General features: G+C 38.1%; 2 protein-coding genes across 3 annotated transcripts; one reads left to right on the forward strand and one right to left on the reverse strand.

Annotated features, from left to right (window-relative positions):
* Positions 1-79: 79 nt before the first annotated feature.
* On the reverse strand, positions 80-13,423 carry pde6c (phosphodiesterase 6C, cGMP-specific, cone, alpha prime). 2 transcript variants are annotated; one of them, XR_013795790.1, is made up of 23 exons: positions 12,822-13,423; positions 10,570-10,722; positions 8,565-8,654; positions 8,347-8,487; positions 8,190-8,264; positions 8,037-8,101; positions 6,675-6,741; positions 6,365-6,412; positions 5,983-6,132; positions 5,744-5,887; positions 5,605-5,670; positions 5,345-5,491; positions 4,569-4,676; positions 4,379-4,488; positions 4,205-4,292; positions 4,025-4,125; positions 3,827-3,934; positions 3,678-3,741; positions 3,519-3,593; positions 3,329-3,412; positions 2,970-3,123; positions 557-2,639; positions 80-510 (listed from the first exon to the last, which is right to left on the reverse strand). XR_013795790.1 is itself a non-coding variant. In XM_079596245.1 (22 exons), the coding sequence occupies exons 1-22, from the start codon at positions 13,287-13,289 to the stop codon at positions 2,581-2,583; spliced, it is 2,565 nt and encodes an 854-aa protein (XP_079452371.1). In that variant the 5' UTR covers positions 13,290-13,423; the 3' UTR covers positions 80-2,580. The 2 variants fall into 2 exon arrangements, 1 of the variants encoding a protein (XP_079452371.1); XM_079596245.1 differs by having other exon boundaries at positions 80-2,639.
* Positions 13,424-17,637: 4,214 nt separating this feature from the next.
* On the forward strand, positions 17,638-18,809 carry rbp4 (retinol binding protein 4, plasma). The gene is made up of 5 exons (XM_079596248.1): positions 17,638-17,796; positions 17,877-18,013; positions 18,099-18,205; positions 18,280-18,492; positions 18,583-18,809. The coding sequence occupies exons 1-5, from the start codon at positions 17,695-17,697 to the stop codon at positions 18,600-18,602; spliced, it is 579 nt and encodes a 192-aa protein (XP_079452374.1). The 5' UTR covers positions 17,638-17,694; the 3' UTR covers positions 18,603-18,809.
* Positions 18,810-19,020: the final 211 nt, after the last annotated feature.

A 19,020-nucleotide genomic window follows, 5' to 3' on the forward strand; every position in this document is an offset into this window, starting at 1 on the left:
CTCTAAGCAACCTGACAGGACTGTGCGGTCACCTGACCTTAAACTAACAGCAGATGTGGTCAAAGACTACGCCAGAAAGCTCTGAATAATGTTTTTATTTGTTCACATGACATCATTTACAGTATCTTATATGTGTGGTAGTATTCGGTAAATAAGAGGATCGGATATCAGTTCCATGCTCACTCCAAAAGATGCAGTACATATTATTATACACAAGCCTAACAAAGTGTACAAACCATAAACCTGAGATGAGATTTACTCACTTTTGGCCTCTACCGTCTGATCTGGATTTAGAGGGTTTGACATTTAAATGCAGTTAGTAGTTCCGGTGTAGTTAAACTGTCATGGCCCCTGTTATTGGATTAAAGGCCTTAAAGGGATAGTTCACCTAAAAATGAAAATGTTATCATAATTTACTCACCCTCATGTTGCTACATACCTGTATGAGTTTCTTTCGTCTAGAAGATATTTTAAAGAAGGTTGGTAACCACAGTTGTCGATAACCATTGACTTCCATTGAGTTTTCCTGCTATGGAAGTCGATGGCTTCCATCAACTGTGGTTACCAACATTGATCAATTATCTTCTTTTGTGTTGTAATTTTTGGGTGAACTTTCCCTTTAACAGATTTCTCTAACAAGCGGATGTTGCATAAGAATTTTATGTTAGTACATTTTCTAAATCTCTTCAGTGGTCGTTTTATATAGGCTATATACACTTTTGGTTGGTCAAATCAGGGCCTAGTATATTTCCTAAAGCAGAATGAGCTTTTTAGACATCAGGCGATATCAGTGTGCAGCTACCTGAAAGAAACAGTTCGTTTACTAGTTCAAATGCTACTGCCGAAGATCAGAAAAAGGAGACTCTGACCTTACGAACTGGGTTAGTGCCTTCTGCCAGAGGAGATATCTAGAGGCTTCAGCAGTCTGCTTTAAATAAGCATGGTATTTAAAGATTAAATCTGAGTGAATCTCAGGAGCTGCTCCCCCATCAAACTCTCTTCAAATCTCCTTATAGGTTTACACACGTTCAAGAACTGACCGTTCCCTCTTGCCTTGTCACAGCATATGATAGACTTTCTTTAAATATTCCCTGACATTTTGTACCTCTTGTTTGAGTCTCCATAGAATACCCCTTAAAAGTAATTTAAACGTTTGGTATAAACAAATACCTCTATGTTATCAATTGATATTCTATGTAATACACTCAATGTTATACTTTCGATAATACATTATGGTTGAAAACTATGTGCAATGCTTAGGTATCATTAAATGAATAAAGAACAAACATCAAAGTTCTGGTCATAAATGTTTCTTCACAGCTGGAATGTTCCTGAATACATAATCCATTGACACTGAAATAGACCGTTTCACCTTCTCAGCTTCGTCTTCCTTAAAGAACAAAAAAGTAGAAAAGTGTATCTTTTAAGAATCCAAACGTCCTGTATCACATCCATCCAAACACAACTGCGACAAGCAAACGCAAATGCAACAAGTGGTTAACTTTGCACAAGATGTTTAGCATTAGCAGTGCCATCGGCCCTTTGAACAACTCATCGTCAGTGTGAAAGACTTGTAGCATGAGATCTTTGAGCATTTTACAAATCCCTTGCTAATAAGCCATCGGCCACAGCTTCTAAAAGCTCTTATTCAAATGAGTTGGTCCTTCAACTCTAAACAAAGCAACTGATATGTATTAAAATGCATTTTGGTAGTTTAAAGGTGAAGTGTGTAGTTTTATGGGATTTTAAAATCCTTTCTCTCCTGTTTAGTATGCAGAAAGAGCTATAAGCAAGTAATTTGTAAGTTAATTTCACCCAAAAAAAGGTGCTATCAAAATAATAAACAGCCTGGCAACAGCAACACCAATGGCGTTTGTTTTGGGGGTGGGGCTATCTTTTTGATTGACCAATTACAGATGGGGGGCGTGTTCAGGAAACTTGCTTGAAAACAGTATTTTTGAAACTCATTTGGTGGCACAGAAATTACACACTTCACCTTTAAATGGGAGTGAATTCATCAAGTCAAATTGGAAGCTTCTATGATCATTTTACAGAGAAGCTAAACATCACATAATTCTGGAATCATTTGAGAATTATGCTATTTTGAGAGTTATTCATTCATAATGACAGAACTTTTATGGACTCAAAAGCCGTATTCTCCAAGTAAGCTCTGTGATCTACAGCACATTCAACATATGTATAGAGTTGTGTTTCGGCCACCATTGTGTGGCAAATAGTAGTAGTTGCATATGCATTACTTCCTCCAGTGTAGTGAGACGATAAAAGGTACAGTCAAGGTGAAATCAACGGTTAGGAAAAAGCATGAAATTGCCTATATGGTGAAAATTAGCTGGTGCTCTAGGCTGGCACCCCATCAGAAAGAGAATCTGACAGGTACAGTACTTCCATTTCTGGCGAATGCCTACGTGTTCACTTGGAGAAGGTACGTCCAGGGAAATGAGACAGAAAATGGAGGAAACTGGTGAAAATGTAGTGATCCTAGGAGCACATTTCACCTCCCTCTACATGATTGCCAGCTGGCCCAGACTTCTCTGGCTCTGAATTTCTGGCAGATGATGTTTAAAATATGGTGCAGGTTTTGGACTTTCCTCCCTCTCCCCCTCCTTCATCCCCACCTGCTTTGGTGAAGAAAAGCAAAAAAACAGGGTTTAAATGAGAGAAATTGAAGTAGTTGATGTAACAATTTATGTCATGTACGTTTGTTCCCCCAAGGCTATGATTAGCACAGGGTATCCCATATACACATGCTTTCAACCTTAGTCAGGTTAGACAAATTGTTAAATTTTATGCAGATGAAAACGGGGCTGTGATAGAGAGACTTTCAGTCCAAAATCACAGCTAGCTTTACTTTAGAAGGCAATTCTTGCCATTTTCTGACCCAGTTCCCTTATTTCCTTTCATTTATCTACTATCCCTGTCTATAAAAGTGCCAAATAAGGACAACATACTTTTTTTAGCCTGCTCCTCTTCTAGTCGCTTTCGTTCGTTCTCGATAGCGTCCACTTTTGCTTGCCAAATATCAGCCCGTTCCTTCCAGTGGACCCTGTTGTTGTTCAGGCCATCAAACATGGGAGTAATCTCTTTGTGGAACCTTGAAAATTCCTGTATGAGAAAAGAGGCCTTTTATTGCAAGCATTCACAAGCCCACCAGTTATTGCCGATACATCATTCCCTGGCAGAACATTATAGCAAAGTTGTGCTGACATTCCAGGAAAGGCCATTATAGACAGTTGTCCCATTTTCTGCTTACAGGGATGTCTGTGCAAAAAAACAAATTGATTCCAGCTTGACAGTTTGATGGATTTACCTTGTACACAAACGAGCACACAAAGTCAATGAAACCACACTGCATCTTCGGAAGTTCATCCGACTTGTTCCTGTCCATCATGGGCTGAGAAGAGATTCAAAAGAAATGTATTCTCATTCAGGCACTAGTGATATTACAATGCAACCAATTGAAAAGCAAAACTAGGTGAAATTGATCTTCATAATCTCACAATGGGTTGTTGATCTAGCACACTCCTTTCTAGATCTCCCTGCTCCCAGAATTCAGCTGCCACCATGAGAGCCACCTTCAGAGAGAAAAAAGCACCATTAGTTCACAATAACCCATGGACTGGATAATCCTGACCATGAATTACCACAGTTGCACATACTTTGCTCTGGACCTCCCATGGCTTGGTAATGGCAGACAAGTCACAACCGGTCATCATCATTGCCCTGTTTGGAAACAAACAACACGTCTTCAAAAGCTCAATTCAATATTTTCTCAAGTATTAGGGTTTCAATGAGAAGTGATGCTTACATAATGATTTCCTTCCTAATGGGGTTGTTGGCCACATAGGCGACCGCTTCCTTCTCATCAGACATTGGTTCGGTGGCATCAACAATCTTCTGGAACATTGTCCTTTTTCTGTGTTGGGGAAGAAAACAGGACCATCATCAGTATGATATGTTCAAGAGTGGCTCTACTTGAGGTGAAGATATGCTCTCGAGCGCTTACTTGAAATACAAGGCCAAGTCAGTCGCAATGATGCAGACATCATGCAAGTGCTGGACTGTCTCAAACTGGCGTTTCTGCAGACTTTGGAAAATATTTACATTCTGTAAAAGAGCAAAGAATAACGTTGGCCTGGTTATTGCATTAAACTCTGGAACACTTGTGCTTTGTATCCTAACAAACCTCTTCTGCCATCAGCGTCTTGCTGTATTCAAGATGGTGCCTTTCCAAGATGGAGGAGCCATGAAGCTTGGCCAGAGGTGATCCGCTCCTACATTGGAAATGAATTGTGAGCAAATGTCTTCCTTGCTTTATTGTAAAATATTAGTAGTAACAAATATATATATATTAAATTACTTTGTCTGGTAGAGATTGTTGGTACCCCTGTGGTCAATGTCGTGACAGAATGCAGCTGCTACCATTGCAAAGGCATCAAGGTCTGTGTAATATCTTCTCAGCTTTCCGGTCTGTTAGCCAAGCAAAAAATATTTAATATTATGACCTCTTTAATGATAAATAACATGATGTGTGGACTAAAAAAACTCACTTGCAGGAGACAGAACATGGTCTGGCCCACATTAAAGCCATGCCTCCAGTTATGGTAGGTGATATCTCTGTAGCCCTTTCGTACGGTGTACATCCATCTGGTTAGGACCTGGTGTAAGACGACATTTAAGTCCAAAAAAGTTTCATCCCAAAAGTGAAGGAACATGCCATGCTATTGATTTCACAAAATCATACACGTGTTGCCAAACTGTTGCATTCAAATTTGTATTATGTTCAGGTCAGGTCCAGATTTTTGCAATGGCTGGGGAATATGTAAAACTTTGTGAAAGGTGGACATTTGATTTCTGTGGAAATCTGCTGAGCTTTCTATGTATGGCTAATCACCTGCCAAATAAACATAGGCTTAAGTAATAAGATGAGTGCTACTTGGAAAATCAGCTTTCACACGACACTTTTCATTCCATTCATACGCTTATGAATGCTGGAGACCGAAAACGCAAGCTCATGTGAAGAAGTGTCGCATTTCGCAAAGTTCAAGTTTGGTAGACCAAAAAAATAACGATAAGTCACGGCGTGACCTCTTTTCTGAAATGAAAGAACACAAACTTTAAATCTGCTGCATTGCGGGAAAGTGGAGTAGATTGTATATGTTTTCATTTTGCATTTATTATTCGCTACAACATTTATTATGTTTAATTTATGTTTTTTTTTTAAAGATGCTGCAAATCATGGCGCCATATCACGACCGCTGCAGTGTCCGCTGACATTTTGTGCGCTCAAAGTCAACGTGCAAATGCTTGTAAAGTCCAGTCTCACCTCTGCTGGCACTTTGAACTTCTCCACCACTCCAAGTTCAAAGAAACAACGAATGCCACACTTGATAAGTTCAACCTCAGAGAGAGGAAAGTCACTAAAACTAAATAATAGGAGATCGACATCTTTGGCCTCTGGAATGGTGGATCTCTGTGTGTAAAAATACAGGTAGATACATTAAAAATCAAACATATCATTGAACATATCAGATCAATAATATGTTCACTAGGAGTATATTGGTTCAGATGGGGGGGAAATCATACCAAGAGTTTGTACATTTCTTTCTGATCACAGTCCTCAGGTTCTTGGTCAAACTTCTCCTTCGTGTTCTAACAAGACAAAAACAAATGTTTAGTCAACACAATAAAACAGATTGCAGTTTCTTACACTACGATGCCTCACCAGAATCTGTTGGACTTCAACTGGAGTGGCTTTGGTCTGGTACAAGACCATTTCCTGTGCAATTTCTTTTTTCCACTCCATCCGGTTCAGTCTGTCATATGTGTCACAATTCAGTACAGACCATCCTAAGAACTGTGTCAGGGCCTGAAACAAAGTCCAACAAACAGACTTTAGTGTTGCTGCACAAGATTCATGGAGCCAAATGAATGCATCTAGCTACTCAGCATCTAAAGACTCACTTCAGTAATTTGTTCATCCTGCTCGTCGAATGGCTTGCCATCTTTTCGATTAAAGAAAGTGGCAATACCCACAATTTCTTCTTTCTTGTTGACAATGGGAAGGGACAAGACGTTTTTGATGACGAAGCCCGACTCGTCCACAGGTTCTTTCTAAAAAGTTGCAAACAAAAAAAGTCAAATTAAAACAGGTTTGTTAACAGTGTGATCATTGAAAAAAATTCTTACAACCACCTTGCTGATAAACTAATCAAAATTAAGACCAAAATGTTTTCCAGCTCAGTTTAAATCTATTTCGAAGGTAACAGGTTTGTGTCTATTTTAGGTGTGGATTAGGAATAATATGAGCTCTGAGAGGGATTTATCCTGGGATGGCTTACAGTACCTGGAATGTGAAGTAATCGTCAGCAGCAACATTCATCATGTTGCAAATCTGCAGAAAGAGAAATAACACAAGATTTCCCCCATCAACATAGGCAAGAAGGTGGTAAGTTTAACCCATTAAGTATCTCATTTAACTTGGGGTAAGTGGTTATTTAACCTGGTTATAAAACAACTTTAGTCTAAGTGCTTGCTCAAGGGCACAGCTCTATCCATTTCCAGCCACACTAACATTATCAAACATGGTTTTAGGATAATGTACTTTCACAGCTGCATAGTTATTGATTTTGTTAAAGAAAATGCTTTGGACTTACAAAGCCGTTTTCAGCCACATAGGTGGGGAGGCCGCTAACAAGTGCCCAGTGGTCAACAGGAGGACCCCTGGAAGCAGTAACATTCAATAAGTGAGCCTGGCAATGTAGTATGTTATATGGGCAAAAGTATGTAGACAAACAAACACCTGTTGATTATTTCACTTTAAAACTATAGTCATTAATAGTGAGTTAGTCCTTCCGAACAGTTTTGACTGGACGACACTTGGTTTAAGTTCATTAGATATCAACTGATATTGTTTTTTATAACCAATGTTGATTATTTGTATGTTCGATAACTGATATGCAGAACCGATATTTAAATGTTCTACTTTTGTTTTTGCTTAATTTCAGCATATCACAACAATTAAAAAAGCAATTTTTAAATAACAACAGCAGCAACAGTCTAATGTTTTCAAATGAAGAACAGAAATAAATGACACGAGAGTCTATCAACTGCGCATAAATGTAATCATTTGTTTAAAAGTACAGTTTAATGTAAGGCCATTCACTCAAGAGATTTGAGCGTTTTGGTTGGTAATCCTTGTCTCTAAACTGTGTTGTAACAAAGACTTTAGATATGCAAAGACTGTGCACTTTTATTACTATGAATGGGAGAAAGTGTAACGCACAATATGGCGGAATAAGTGCCACCTTCTAAATAAAAGTCCAAATCGCTAATTGGTAAAGCCATCGCGTCACTACAGCATCCGTTAGAAGCTCAAGCGGATTTAAATATGAAATTGAATCATAAGCTCGGTGATCAACCTTCAACGGTGTATTTTGATTACTTTACTAATTACTCTCTAAAAAGTAATGAATTAATTATTATAAATTACTTTCTAGTTGAACAATACAAGCATAAACGTGGAACTGCAAATAAATTATATAAAATTTCATAAATTATTCTTGAAGTGACCAAAGCATTTAAAGGGAGACGGTTACATTACAAACGTATTTTAACATCAGACAATGTTAAATACACTATTGTTTTATATAGAATTTGATCTATAGCATATACAGTATTTACTGTACATAAGAAGTAATAGAAGTAAAAATGAAGAGCAATAACATACTTTACTTTTTCAAGGGAAAAGTAATTCAATTATAGTAATTAATTACTTAGTAATGCATTACACCAACATTGGTCGATCTCTACAGTTCATCCCAAAGGTGTCTGGTCTGGTTGTGCACATCTGTACAAGATTTGATCTCGCAGATATTACATGATTAGCCAAGCTCGTTAGAAAATGGTGTCCAAATAGTTTTGCCCATGTGTGTGACAGAATACATAACTTTTGGCCTGTGATTTTTCATAATATGAGTAAATAATGTTCTTTTAATGTATTAAATAATTATGCTTACGGTATGACTTTGATCTCTTCTTTGCCTTCTAGCAGATAATCAATGATCTTGTAGAAGATGACTTCCTGTTAGAAGAAACAAAAAGTTATAATAATACTACTAGCCATAGCCAGTAATACTGACTTGTTTACCGAAGAGAAAGAAATGTGTTACCCTGCCGTCAGGCGTCTTCGGGCCTTTGTATGGCTCCACGTCTCCCAATTTAACCGGCCACTCATCATAGAACTCCTAAACAATCAAAGCAAAGTCGAGCGTTTTATGAACCTCTGATCAATGACCAAATGGAGGATGTTCACCAGATGTCACAAACCTTTTCTTTGGTCATGTCCAGGAGGCCGACAGAGTACCTCTCACACAGGAGGTAGGTCCTGACGGTGTACAGGGCCTTGTGAAACTGTCGCTCGATGTCCGTCAACTCTTCAAACACTTTGCTGGCAGACCATAGAAGAACCTGTGGTGGCGCTTTACAGTCAGAATCAAGATTGAAAACAGTCAAACATCATTAGGTGCTGTAGTCCACAGCATTACCTGGCTTCTTCTGGATTCCACATTATACATGTATGCAGTGTAGTGCTGTAGGGCGATGACTGTGGCGAAAGTGATGTACTTGGAGAAGAGCTGAAAAACATTTGTAACACATTTACTTAGTCAACATGAAATCAAAATTTAATCCATTTCATGGAATATTGCAGTGTTGGTCATAAATAATCATTATTGTATATAAATTAATGTGCCCTGCCCTCATAATCTTTAATCCAAATAACTTCCCCTCCCTCTTGCAGCGACGTCTCTTCTCTGATGACTTGATTACTGGCATGAGGACGGGACAACCTGTCACTCACATGAGATCGACCAATAGCAAACCACAATCATCGAATCAATTCCCGATGGACAAAATCAAGTCCCGCCGTACATTTTTTCTTGTTCGAAAAGTCGTTTCACTCATCACAATATGGAAGATAAGACTATGGCAACTTCTATTTCATGGTGACTTTTTAGGTACGGTCACATTGCCGTAATTTCAACGAATATAAAGGTCAATTGGATGCCCATTGTCAGTTAGCAGAGACGTATGAAGCAATGCTCACACATTATTCAAAACGCTTCAAAAGCTTTCTGTTGGTCAGTGTGTGACCAACTTGAATACGAGCAAAATCTGCGTGGAGAACTTCCGATCGCGTAGATTCCAATCCACATTTTTCCTACGGCCCATGACGAAGAGTAAAAGCGTTAACAAATTACCACAGCATCCCCTGATGATAGCACACAAACATCTCGGAGACGTCTATTTGATGTGCGTTTTTTCATCTGCAAGATGTATTTTTTTAGAGTGTTTGCTAAAACGTCTCTTAAGACATTTCCTGTCTGATGTTAAATAGACATTTAGAAAACTTCTTCATGATGTTTATGATTTAGAATGTAAAACTGACTTTTAAAGATGCTTATGTTTGCACACAGCAGATGTTTTCCAGATGAGTCTGTATTATGCAACGTACGTTGCCTTATACAATAATGTTCATTAACTGGAACATTGAGTGATACAATTTCAAAGTGATTTCTGTCATTTTGAGGGACAATAAATATTGCTTTAGAAACATTTCAGTAAACCCTGCTAATAGGGATTAGAAGTGAAAAGGGGAGATAAGGTAATTATGTTTTAAAGCATCGTTGTGAAAACAAACCTGGAAAGAGACTTGAGGATTTGGGGAGAAAAACAAGAGATTCTGAGTGCATTTCAATGAATTATTCATGGGATCTATCGTACATTAAAGGTGGGGTATGTGATTTGCCAAACGGCCGGTAGATTTTGAAAATACACAACTCAAATGGTCCTACCTTCTTTCCTTTGACTCCACCCATTCAAAGAACATGGACCAATCAATGGTACGACCGATTGATGGACACACTTACTGTCCAATGATTCTAGGTGGTCTTGGAAATGATTGGCTGGTGTTTTTTGAGTCCTGCCTGCTCCACAGATGATTAAATTGCTTAATTTTTATTTCAGTGCTTCTAACTCAGTGGCTGTAAGTGGGTTAGGAATAGGATTTTAAGTGATTTTGAAAAAATGGCCAAAAAAGAGAATTACATACCCCACCTTTAAGAGAGCGACCACAAATGTGCAGTCTTATTTTTTCATACAGGGGGATACAAAGGAAAAAAGTAAATTATAAGGAGGGAAAGAATGCAGTGGCTGAAAATTTATAGAAAAAACTTTACCGCACATTCAGTCAAACTGACTGATTGTTTGTTGCGCAACTTTATGAAATGATTTGTTTTGTATTTGAGTGGAACTTCGTCAAACCGGAAGTGCCTCCCATAATCGAATTTTTGCCGAGCATATGGTAAATGTGACCGCACTCCGAAACCATAACAATCTGGTCATGCCGATTCAGCACAAATTTTGAGGTCAGTATCACAATGATTTCTGCTTTACATCTTTATACCCATTGTGATAAAAAAAGAAAAAAAAAAAAGAAAAAAAAAAAGATTTTCACATTGATGTCATATTTCAAGTAGATAGCATACTTACGTCTTCGTCTGCTTTGGAGAATTCATTTCCTCCCACTTTATTTATTGCCATAACCACACCAAGTACGTCTTTCCCGCTCATGAGAGGTGCAGTCAGCATGTTTTTAGTGGTGTATCCTGTCTGCTTGTCCACAAAGTCACTGAATCTGGAATTCTAAGGAACAAAGACAGGAAAGTGTTGTATACGTTAATGTCCAATCGGGCTGTTTGAAAAATTGGTTAAAATATAGATTGGTTAAAAACTACTTACTACGAATTATAAATTCCGCCATTTTAGACAGTTAACCTATATCTGGCTGGCATTCATATGAAAATTATTTAAATATTTATTTCCACAGAAATGTATAATGCTAAAGCTGTTTCAGGGAATCATTTGGTGATATTTTAAAATATGACACAAATAAAGTGAAGGTATTTTGAATAATTAATATTATTAGGCTACATATGCATGTTTTTAAACTGCTGAATAACCTACAGCGTTTTGAATAACTACATTAACAACTTAATTAACTTAATGATACATTTTTTATTTGTTTTTCTTGTCCCTGAGTTCTTAAAGGTTCACCCCAAGAACGATTTAACTATAACTATATTAGCCATCACACCAGCGAACGATATCATTCTGTTTATTCTTAGCACGTGCGTGTCAATGTTTTTATCGTCCATCAGCTGGATACAATCGTTCTAATAGTGATTCCAGCGATTCTCTGTGCAGTTATTATCGTTATAGCTGTGATGTGCTATTCTTTAATATTGAGAACGATTTTTAGAACGATATCTTTATCGTTATCTTTTTAGGTATCGTCCTCCTTGGTGTGAAACGGTCCTAATTCTGCCTAAATTTACACTTAGGCATGTTATGAAGGTTAATACATTTAACCCTGTCTCGAACACTTAAGCTGAGGTTGCACCAGTATATGTGCCATGATTAAACACCATGCTAGTAGGCTATATAGCAGATGAAAGTATCTTTAATTATGTTAATTTTTACACAATACATTTAATATCTGTTGGAGGAAGTCAATGTGTGTCATGTCTCTTAGTGAAGTACTAAACACTTATTTAGAAATCACATTAAGAGTGATAAAATCACTTTTACATTGTCCTTCATTTTAAATTATGAATCTCAATTATAAGTGAACAAGTGCAGGCTACCAGGAATACAGAAAATAAGCTGCTTTTCTGCAGGGGGTTGCCTGAGCCTTAATAACCATGGGACAGAAAAAGTTTAATTTTGTCAAACTAGCGGTCGACTTTCAGGTAAGAGAAGATCTTTTGCCTAAACACATGCAGTCTTTTCATAAACGAACGTGTGTAAAGCAGGAGGAGAGCTCTTTCTCCATGAACTAATAATGACTTTCACTGCTGTAACCTAATAGTTGATTAAGACATATTAATATTATAATGATATTTTTGACTACAATAAAAACACCTTTTTTTAGATGTTACCACATAATATGTTTATGGTGTATTATCTGCATACATCATCATCTATTAGGAATATAAAACACTGCTTAATGGCCTTTTAAAATATGTGTTCTTCAATTTTAAACACAATTTACATATTGCAAAAATGCTATTTAAAAACAGCGGTTTTCAGGGAATTACAGTGGCTGGACATAAAAAAAATATGAGGGTTTTTATGCAAAACAAAGAGGTTGAATTTTTGGAAGTTTTTACACACAAAAAGCTGCTACAAGATTTGTGGCATTTAAAAATTGACTTGAAAAATGTATTTCAATCCTTAAAGGAGCTGAAAAAAGAATGCCTTGAACTCTCTGAAGTAGCAGCAATATATATTAATTATATTGTTCTAAGAACGGTTTGCTATAATGTACTCATTGAGTTATGAAAACCTTGTTTCAAAATGTTTTTTTTTTTTAAGTATTAAAAACGTTTTTCTTGGTTATTCAGGCGTTAAAGGAATATTCCATTTGATAATTTTGCAAACATTATGGGAACGTTACTTTTGAATGTTCTCTGAACGTTCTGAAAAAGTTAGTAACATTTAAAACACAAACATTTCAGAAAAAAACAACATTCCATGTAGGACAGTGTTTTATGTGCTAACATTTTTTGTATATTTTGTTATCTATTCATTTTTTGTTTTTAATTTAAATTTCAATGTATGCTGCCTGGATTTATTGTGTTTGTGTTTAACACATATGTTTGTTATTTACAGAGTGTAATTAAGTTTTAAAGAAAAGAATAACTAGGGGAGCAATGAAAGACAGCTTTACTTCTTTTACTCACCTGTTTGACATCGGGAACATTTGCTGGTTTTTTGGTGGTTGCTATTTGGCCAACTATGCCAATGTCAGTAGGGAACACAATTTCAGACTGAGGGTTGACCAGGTTGGCCTCGTATTTCGAGGTAGGGGTGATGTCGAAAAGACACGTAGCGAGCTCAGGGATGCCATTTCTCGCTCGGTTTATGAAATAGCTGCAGCGGTCGGCGTTCACCAGCATACATATCCTCTGCAGGACCTTGTGCATGGCCTTTTCCATAATGGGCTGCGAATGCATGTCTTGGACCATGTCGAAGATGATGGTGGCCTCCTGGATTTGGCTGACATCCTTGAACGAGGTCGGATCTTTGATTTCAAGTTTCTCGGCGAAAGCGGCGGCGAGGGCCTCGCATCGGATATTCTTCTCAAAATACTCTTTGGCGAACTGTGGGTTATTCTCCAAGTACTTTTCCACACTATCCTTGTCTGCCATTTTGAAGTGCGCTTCTGTGCTCGTCCGCTCACAGATTCATTACTTGTGTGATGTACAGGATGGAAAGTGAAGCGTGTCAGTGGCCCGCTTCAGACAGGAGCATCCTCCAGTGCTGGTCTCCTCCAGAGAATAGTGGCTTACAGGCTGAAGGGATCAAAGCGGCCGCTAATGAAAGTGACGTCATGACATTAAACCACTAAGCTTTCTTAACCTGCAAATCCCCACCCTGATCATTTTATGTTAGACAATCCAGTCAGAGCCAAATGCCCCTGTTTCTCCCGTGGAGAAAGTGTTGATACATGACATAATATTTGTCACATCAGTTTGTCGATTAGACCGATGGTGTTTCTGATCTAATGCACCATCACCCTCACCAGCGCTTGTGTGTTCATTGTGCTCAGTGTGTGCACAGGGAGAGAAGTTGCAGTCCTTGGACATGCTCAGATCTTCATATCCGTGAAAACCGTATGTTTGTGGAAAAAAAATATTATTCAATTACACATAATCAGTGTAACATGATCCTTCAGAAATCATTCTAAAATGCTGATTTGCTGCTCAATATAATATATATATATATATATATATATATATATATATATATATATATATATATATATACACACAGACACACACATGCACACACACACTGAAAGCCAAAGTCATGATTAAAATCAGACAGTTCCTTTAATATGCTTACACTTAAATGCTTAAAATCAAGATATTAAATACAAAAAGTTAACAAATTATATGCCAACCACCCAAACGCAAATTCTTTGAAGCATTGCCTTTCTTAAACCCATAGCTCTCAAGCTCTCCAAGTAAGAAGAGAGATTCTCTGAATCGGCTATTATTAGCCTTATTGCCCTTTCTGCACCCAGGAATGATGCCGCACACCCAGGATCTATTTACACCGGTGGGATCTGTCAGTCTGCCAGACAAATAAAGGGATCTGTCTCCTTTTTCTTTTCTATCAAAGAAAGGATCAGGTACAGTAGCAGGCATACGGAATGTAATGTACCTGGCTTTGTAAATCCAGGATTAAGTAAAAGTGATTATCAGGATATCCTCTCTTGAAGGGAGAGAGCTCAGCTTGGCACGTTTCAGTTCACAATGAGGAGCCGACACACACAGCAATGCTAAATTTACCACACTCGCCATTCATTTAATTGGATGTTGATTGATAAAATACCACACACTCAATGTTTTAATATAGGCAAATGTGTGTGTCTGATGCACATGCAAACGAGAACAAAAGTGCGGTCATGTATTTATTGAGTGATCTTGGCTTGGAGCAGAGCAGTGGTGCACGGAGATACCAGGCCTCAGGCTAACAGCAAAGTCTTGAATTTTTGACCCTGATATATTCAAGACAACGTCAGCAATTCATCAGCATCACCTTTGAGCCAAAACACAGAGTTGTCTGATACCCCTCATTCCCAAACAAACACCCGAAAAGGATCACCATTTGTGTGTCAAGGATCGTCTGCTGCTCGTCGTCAGCCTACAACAGTCAAGATCTAATGAGCTGAGATTAGGCTTAGTTAGCTTGATATCAGATCTGCTTTCCTTAACTTGTATTAGTAACGTTGCAAATAAAGCATTGGAAGATTAAACAGTTTGTTTGCAAACTGGCCATAAAAATAATTTTAATGTATACAATGACATCACAATATCTCTTGTTGTTAGTTTTCCATTATAGTAACAGATAATGAACAGTCAGCTAGTCTCTTAATTACATGGACGCTTACTAAAATAAATTAATGTTGAATTGATAAAAATATATATATTGTGTGCACAACAGCGTTAATAAGAAAGACATGAAAGTCATACAAATTGACCAATCAGAATCCAGTATTCCAGTCAGCAGTGTAATAATTTTGACCATATATAACATTCAGAAGTTTGTGGTCGGTACGATTTTTTCAAACACAGTTGATGACTTCCATAGTTGGAAAAAAAATACTGTGGAAGCAATGGGGCTCATCAACTGTGGTTACCGACATTCTTCAAAATATCTTTTTTTGTCATTAGCAGGAGAAAGAAATTCATACAGGTTTGAAATAACTTGAGGGTGAGTAAAGTATGACAGAATTTTCATTTTTAAGTGAACTATTCCTTTAATTGTTTTACCTCAAAATGGCAATTTGTAGGTCACCTTTACAAATGTTTTGCTGCCTTATGTACCATCCAAAAAAAAAGAGGTGTAACAAGTTACATAAGTTACCTTTTTTTCAAGGTTTTCCCGAATTTAGGTCATTGCAAACCTAGTTTTGCAAAACCAGCTACGTAACTTATGTCAATGACACTAAAAAGAGTCATGAAATACTCTACAGCACACTCTTCACTGAACTCTACACTTAGTTCTGTGTTATTAACAAGGAAAAGCCAAAACTCTTTCAAAAAGGTGTAACTAATAAAGTGGCTAACAGAGCTTCCTGTTCATGGATGGGTTTTGATTCTTTGGAAAATGGCAAAATAATTAAACCCCCAAACCCCCATTCATGAACAGGAAACTCTGTTAGCCACTTTATTAGTTAAACCTTTATTGTACCGGTTGGATCCCTTTTGCCTTCAAAACTCATTCTTGGTGACATAGAAACAAGGTGCTGGAAACATTCCTCAGAGATTCTGGTCCATATTGTCATGATAGCATCACGCAGTTGCTAAAGATCGGCTGCTCATCCATGATGTGGATCTCCTGTTCCACCACATCCTAAAGTCGCTCTATTGGACTGAGATCTGGTGACTGTGGAGGCCATTTGAGTAATAGTGAACTCACTGTCATGTTCAAGAAACCAGTTTGAGATGATTTGAGCTTTGTGACATTATCGGTACAATGTTTGGATCCCTTTTGCCTTCAAAACTCATTCTTCGTGACATAGAAACAAGGTGCCGGAAACATTCCTCAGAGATTCTGGTCCATATTGTCATGATAGCAAGAAAATATCTCACACACCATTACACCACCATCAGCCTGAACCATTGATACAAGGCAGGATGCATGCTTTCATGTTGCTTACGTCAAATTCTGACCCTACCATCTGAATGTCGCAGCAGAAATCAAAACTCATCAGACCAGGCAAACTTCTACTGATCTTCTATTGTTCAGTTTTGGTGAGGCCGTGCGAACTGTAGCCTCAGTTTCCTGTTCTGAAGTGGTTATTTGAGTTACTGTTGCCTTTCTATCAGCTCGAGCTAGTCTGGTCATTCTCCTCTGGCGCTTTCGCCCACAGAACTGCAACTCACTGGACATTTTCTTTTTCAAACCATTCTCTGGTGAAAATCCCAGTAGATCAGCAGTTTCTGAAATACTCGTCTGCCACCAACAGCCATGTCACATTCAAAGCCACTTAAATCACATCTCTTTCCCATTCTGATGCCCAGTTTGAACTTCAGCAGATCGACTTGACCATGTCTACATGCTGCTTTGAGTTGCTGTCATGTGATTGGCTGATTAGATATTTGTGATAATGAGCAGTTGAACAAATACAGTATAGTAGCCGGTGAGTGAATATATTGACATATTTACCTAAAATAACAGTAAAGGATTTTGTAAGCATGTTCCATAGTTTGAGCCCATTATTTTATTTGTAATAACACACTGAAACACATTGTGAGGACATCATTTTTCTCAGGCTGTCATATAAAGAGATAAACAACGAAATATTAATAACTGATTATGTTGTAGTCAATGTATGTTTTTTTCCTGTGAGCTTTTTTGCATTTTATTTGCACGGTTTAGTGTTTTGTTATTCTCTTGTTATTTAATATATATGTGTTCCTCAAAGTATGTTGGTTTAATTGAACTTGTAGGGTCATTAAATACAAATATATATACTCTTGTTTCTGTTCGAGGCTGGGTTGTGATTCTTTGAATCAAAGTGTTATATATTTATATAACATTATATATAAGCTGGCAAATATGTTGCTTGGTTACAATTACAAAGCTTAATGAAATGGTTCTACACACACAAAACAGAAACGTTCCCTATTGAACAGGTTTCAGGGAACACGAGTCAGAAATGCGCACAAGCCGGCATTTCCGTTTATTTTAGCTTCAGCTCAAGCTCTTGCTCAATCCAGCTGAAGAAAAACACATTCGGGGAGCAGAGGTCAACGCTACCGCGCTCCAAACAGAGACCTGAAACACTGCTGTTATGTAATGATTTTTGTCCAATGACAGGGATGGTGGAGACCTAATTTTGGGTCGTTGGGTGGGGTTTTGAATCTAGGGTCCCAGAATCGTGGCCCTATATAAATGCAGCTGCAGCTGAGCGGGAGTCATTCAGATACTGTGATCAAGGTACGCGCTTTAGGATGTGTTTGACGGACGACTGACTGATGCATTTGTTGGTGTTTTCCTAACTGTTCTACTCATTTCCCACAGCTCGAGCACAGAAGCACCATGCTCAGGTTCTGCATAGCTCTCTGTGTCCTGGCCACATGCTGGGCGCAGGACTGTCAGGTCAGCAACATCACCGTCAAACAGGACTTTGACAGGACGAGGGTAAGTCACCCAGTATATTCCTTCAATCCACATCTTGTTTTTGAGCTTTTGTTCCTCATACATTTCCACTGACCTTGCAGTATCAAGGAACATGGTATGCCGTGGCCAAGAAAGACCCCGTTGGTCTTTTCCTTCTTGATAATATTGTTGCCAGTTTCAAAGTAGAGGAAGATGGAACCATGACAGCCACCGCTATGGGCAGAGTCATCATTCTCAAGTGAGTTTAAGTGGGATTTTATGTTGATGTCGTGCACTGACGCTATAAAAACCATTCAATTCTCGCATGCCGTTTTACTCTTCAGCAACTGGGAGATGTGCGCCAACATGTTTGGCACATTTGAAGATACCGAAGACCCCGCCAGGTTCAAGATGAAATACTGGGGAGCCGCTGCATATCTCCAGACTGGATGTAAGTGTAGATTTATCATGTGCAAATCTCAGGTTAGGTCATCTGCTCATGACCTGTTTGTGACCGCTTCACAGATGACGACCACTGGATCATTGACACCGACTACGATAACTACGCCATCCACTACTCCTGCAGAGAGCAGGACGAGGATGGGACCTGCTTGGATGGTTATTCCTTCATATTCTCCAGATACCCTGATGGACTCAGGCCTGAAGACCAGAAGATTGTGACGGAGAAGAAACAGGAGATCTGCTTCCTGGGCAAATACAGACGCGTTACACACACTGGTAAGATGGTTGAGCCTCATGAATTATCATCACGAATATGTACTAAGATCTAAATGGGCTGATGTGTTTTTGCTTTTTTTAATTGCGCAGGTTTCTGTGACGCTGCCTAAATGACCACTGCGCAAAAGAGCTTCTGAGGATGTAATCTGTTATATATTTCAAGCTGATATGTAAATTATTAAGCATATTACTTAATAAAAGAGAATGGATAACAATGTTTGAACAAAGCAAAAGTGAAAATGTGTAATAATAATTTTAATGCACAATAAGTGCATGGTGTAACTTTTCAAATAAACTTAAAACAAACAAAAAAACAAGTATGAATTCATTATTAAATTGAGTGATTGATGTGTATCGCCACGGTTTAGCGAGTCAAAGTCAAAGGTTCTCTTGAACTCATGAACCAACAATACAAACAGCACTGAGGTAAATCAATGCTTTTGTTGACTAAATGTTGTGCAACTTGCACCATGATACAGAGCAGCGGGTGTCAGCACACACATTATAGGTCAGTATGAGGAAATACAT

This window comes from Phoxinus phoxinus, assembly GCF_949152265.1.
Source record: "Phoxinus phoxinus genome assembly, chromosome: 21".
In the NCBI taxonomy this organism is placed as follows: Eukaryota; Metazoa; Chordata; class Actinopteri; order Cypriniformes; family Leuciscidae; genus Phoxinus; species Phoxinus phoxinus.

Excerpts from the sequence above, each read along its gene's own strand:
- rbp4 (XM_079596248.1), top strand. The coding sequence starts at position 17,695 with ATGCTCAGGTTCTGCATAGCTCTCTGTGTCCTGGCCACATGCTGGGCG. Across the intron at positions 17,797-17,876 it reads AGGACTTTGACAGGACGAGG|TATCAAGGAACATGGTATGC; the intron begins GTAAGTCACCCA and ends CTGACCTTGCAG. Across the intron at positions 18,014-18,098 it reads GGCAGAGTCATCATTCTCAA|CAACTGGGAGATGTGCGCCA; the intron begins GTGAGTTTAAGT and ends TTTACTCTTCAG.
- pde6c (XM_079596245.1), bottom strand. The coding sequence starts at position 13,289 with ATGGCAGACAAGGATAGTGTGGAAAAGTACTTGGAGAATAACCCACAG. Across the intron at positions 8,265-8,346 it reads TGGACATGACCAAAGAAAAG|GAGTTCTATGATGAGTGGCC; the intron begins GTTTGTGACATC and ends TTGATTGTTTAG. Across the intron at positions 4,126-4,204 it reads AGACGCTGATGGCAGAAGAG|AATGTAAATATTTTCCAAAG; the intron begins GTTTGTTAGGAT and ends GCTCTTTTACAG.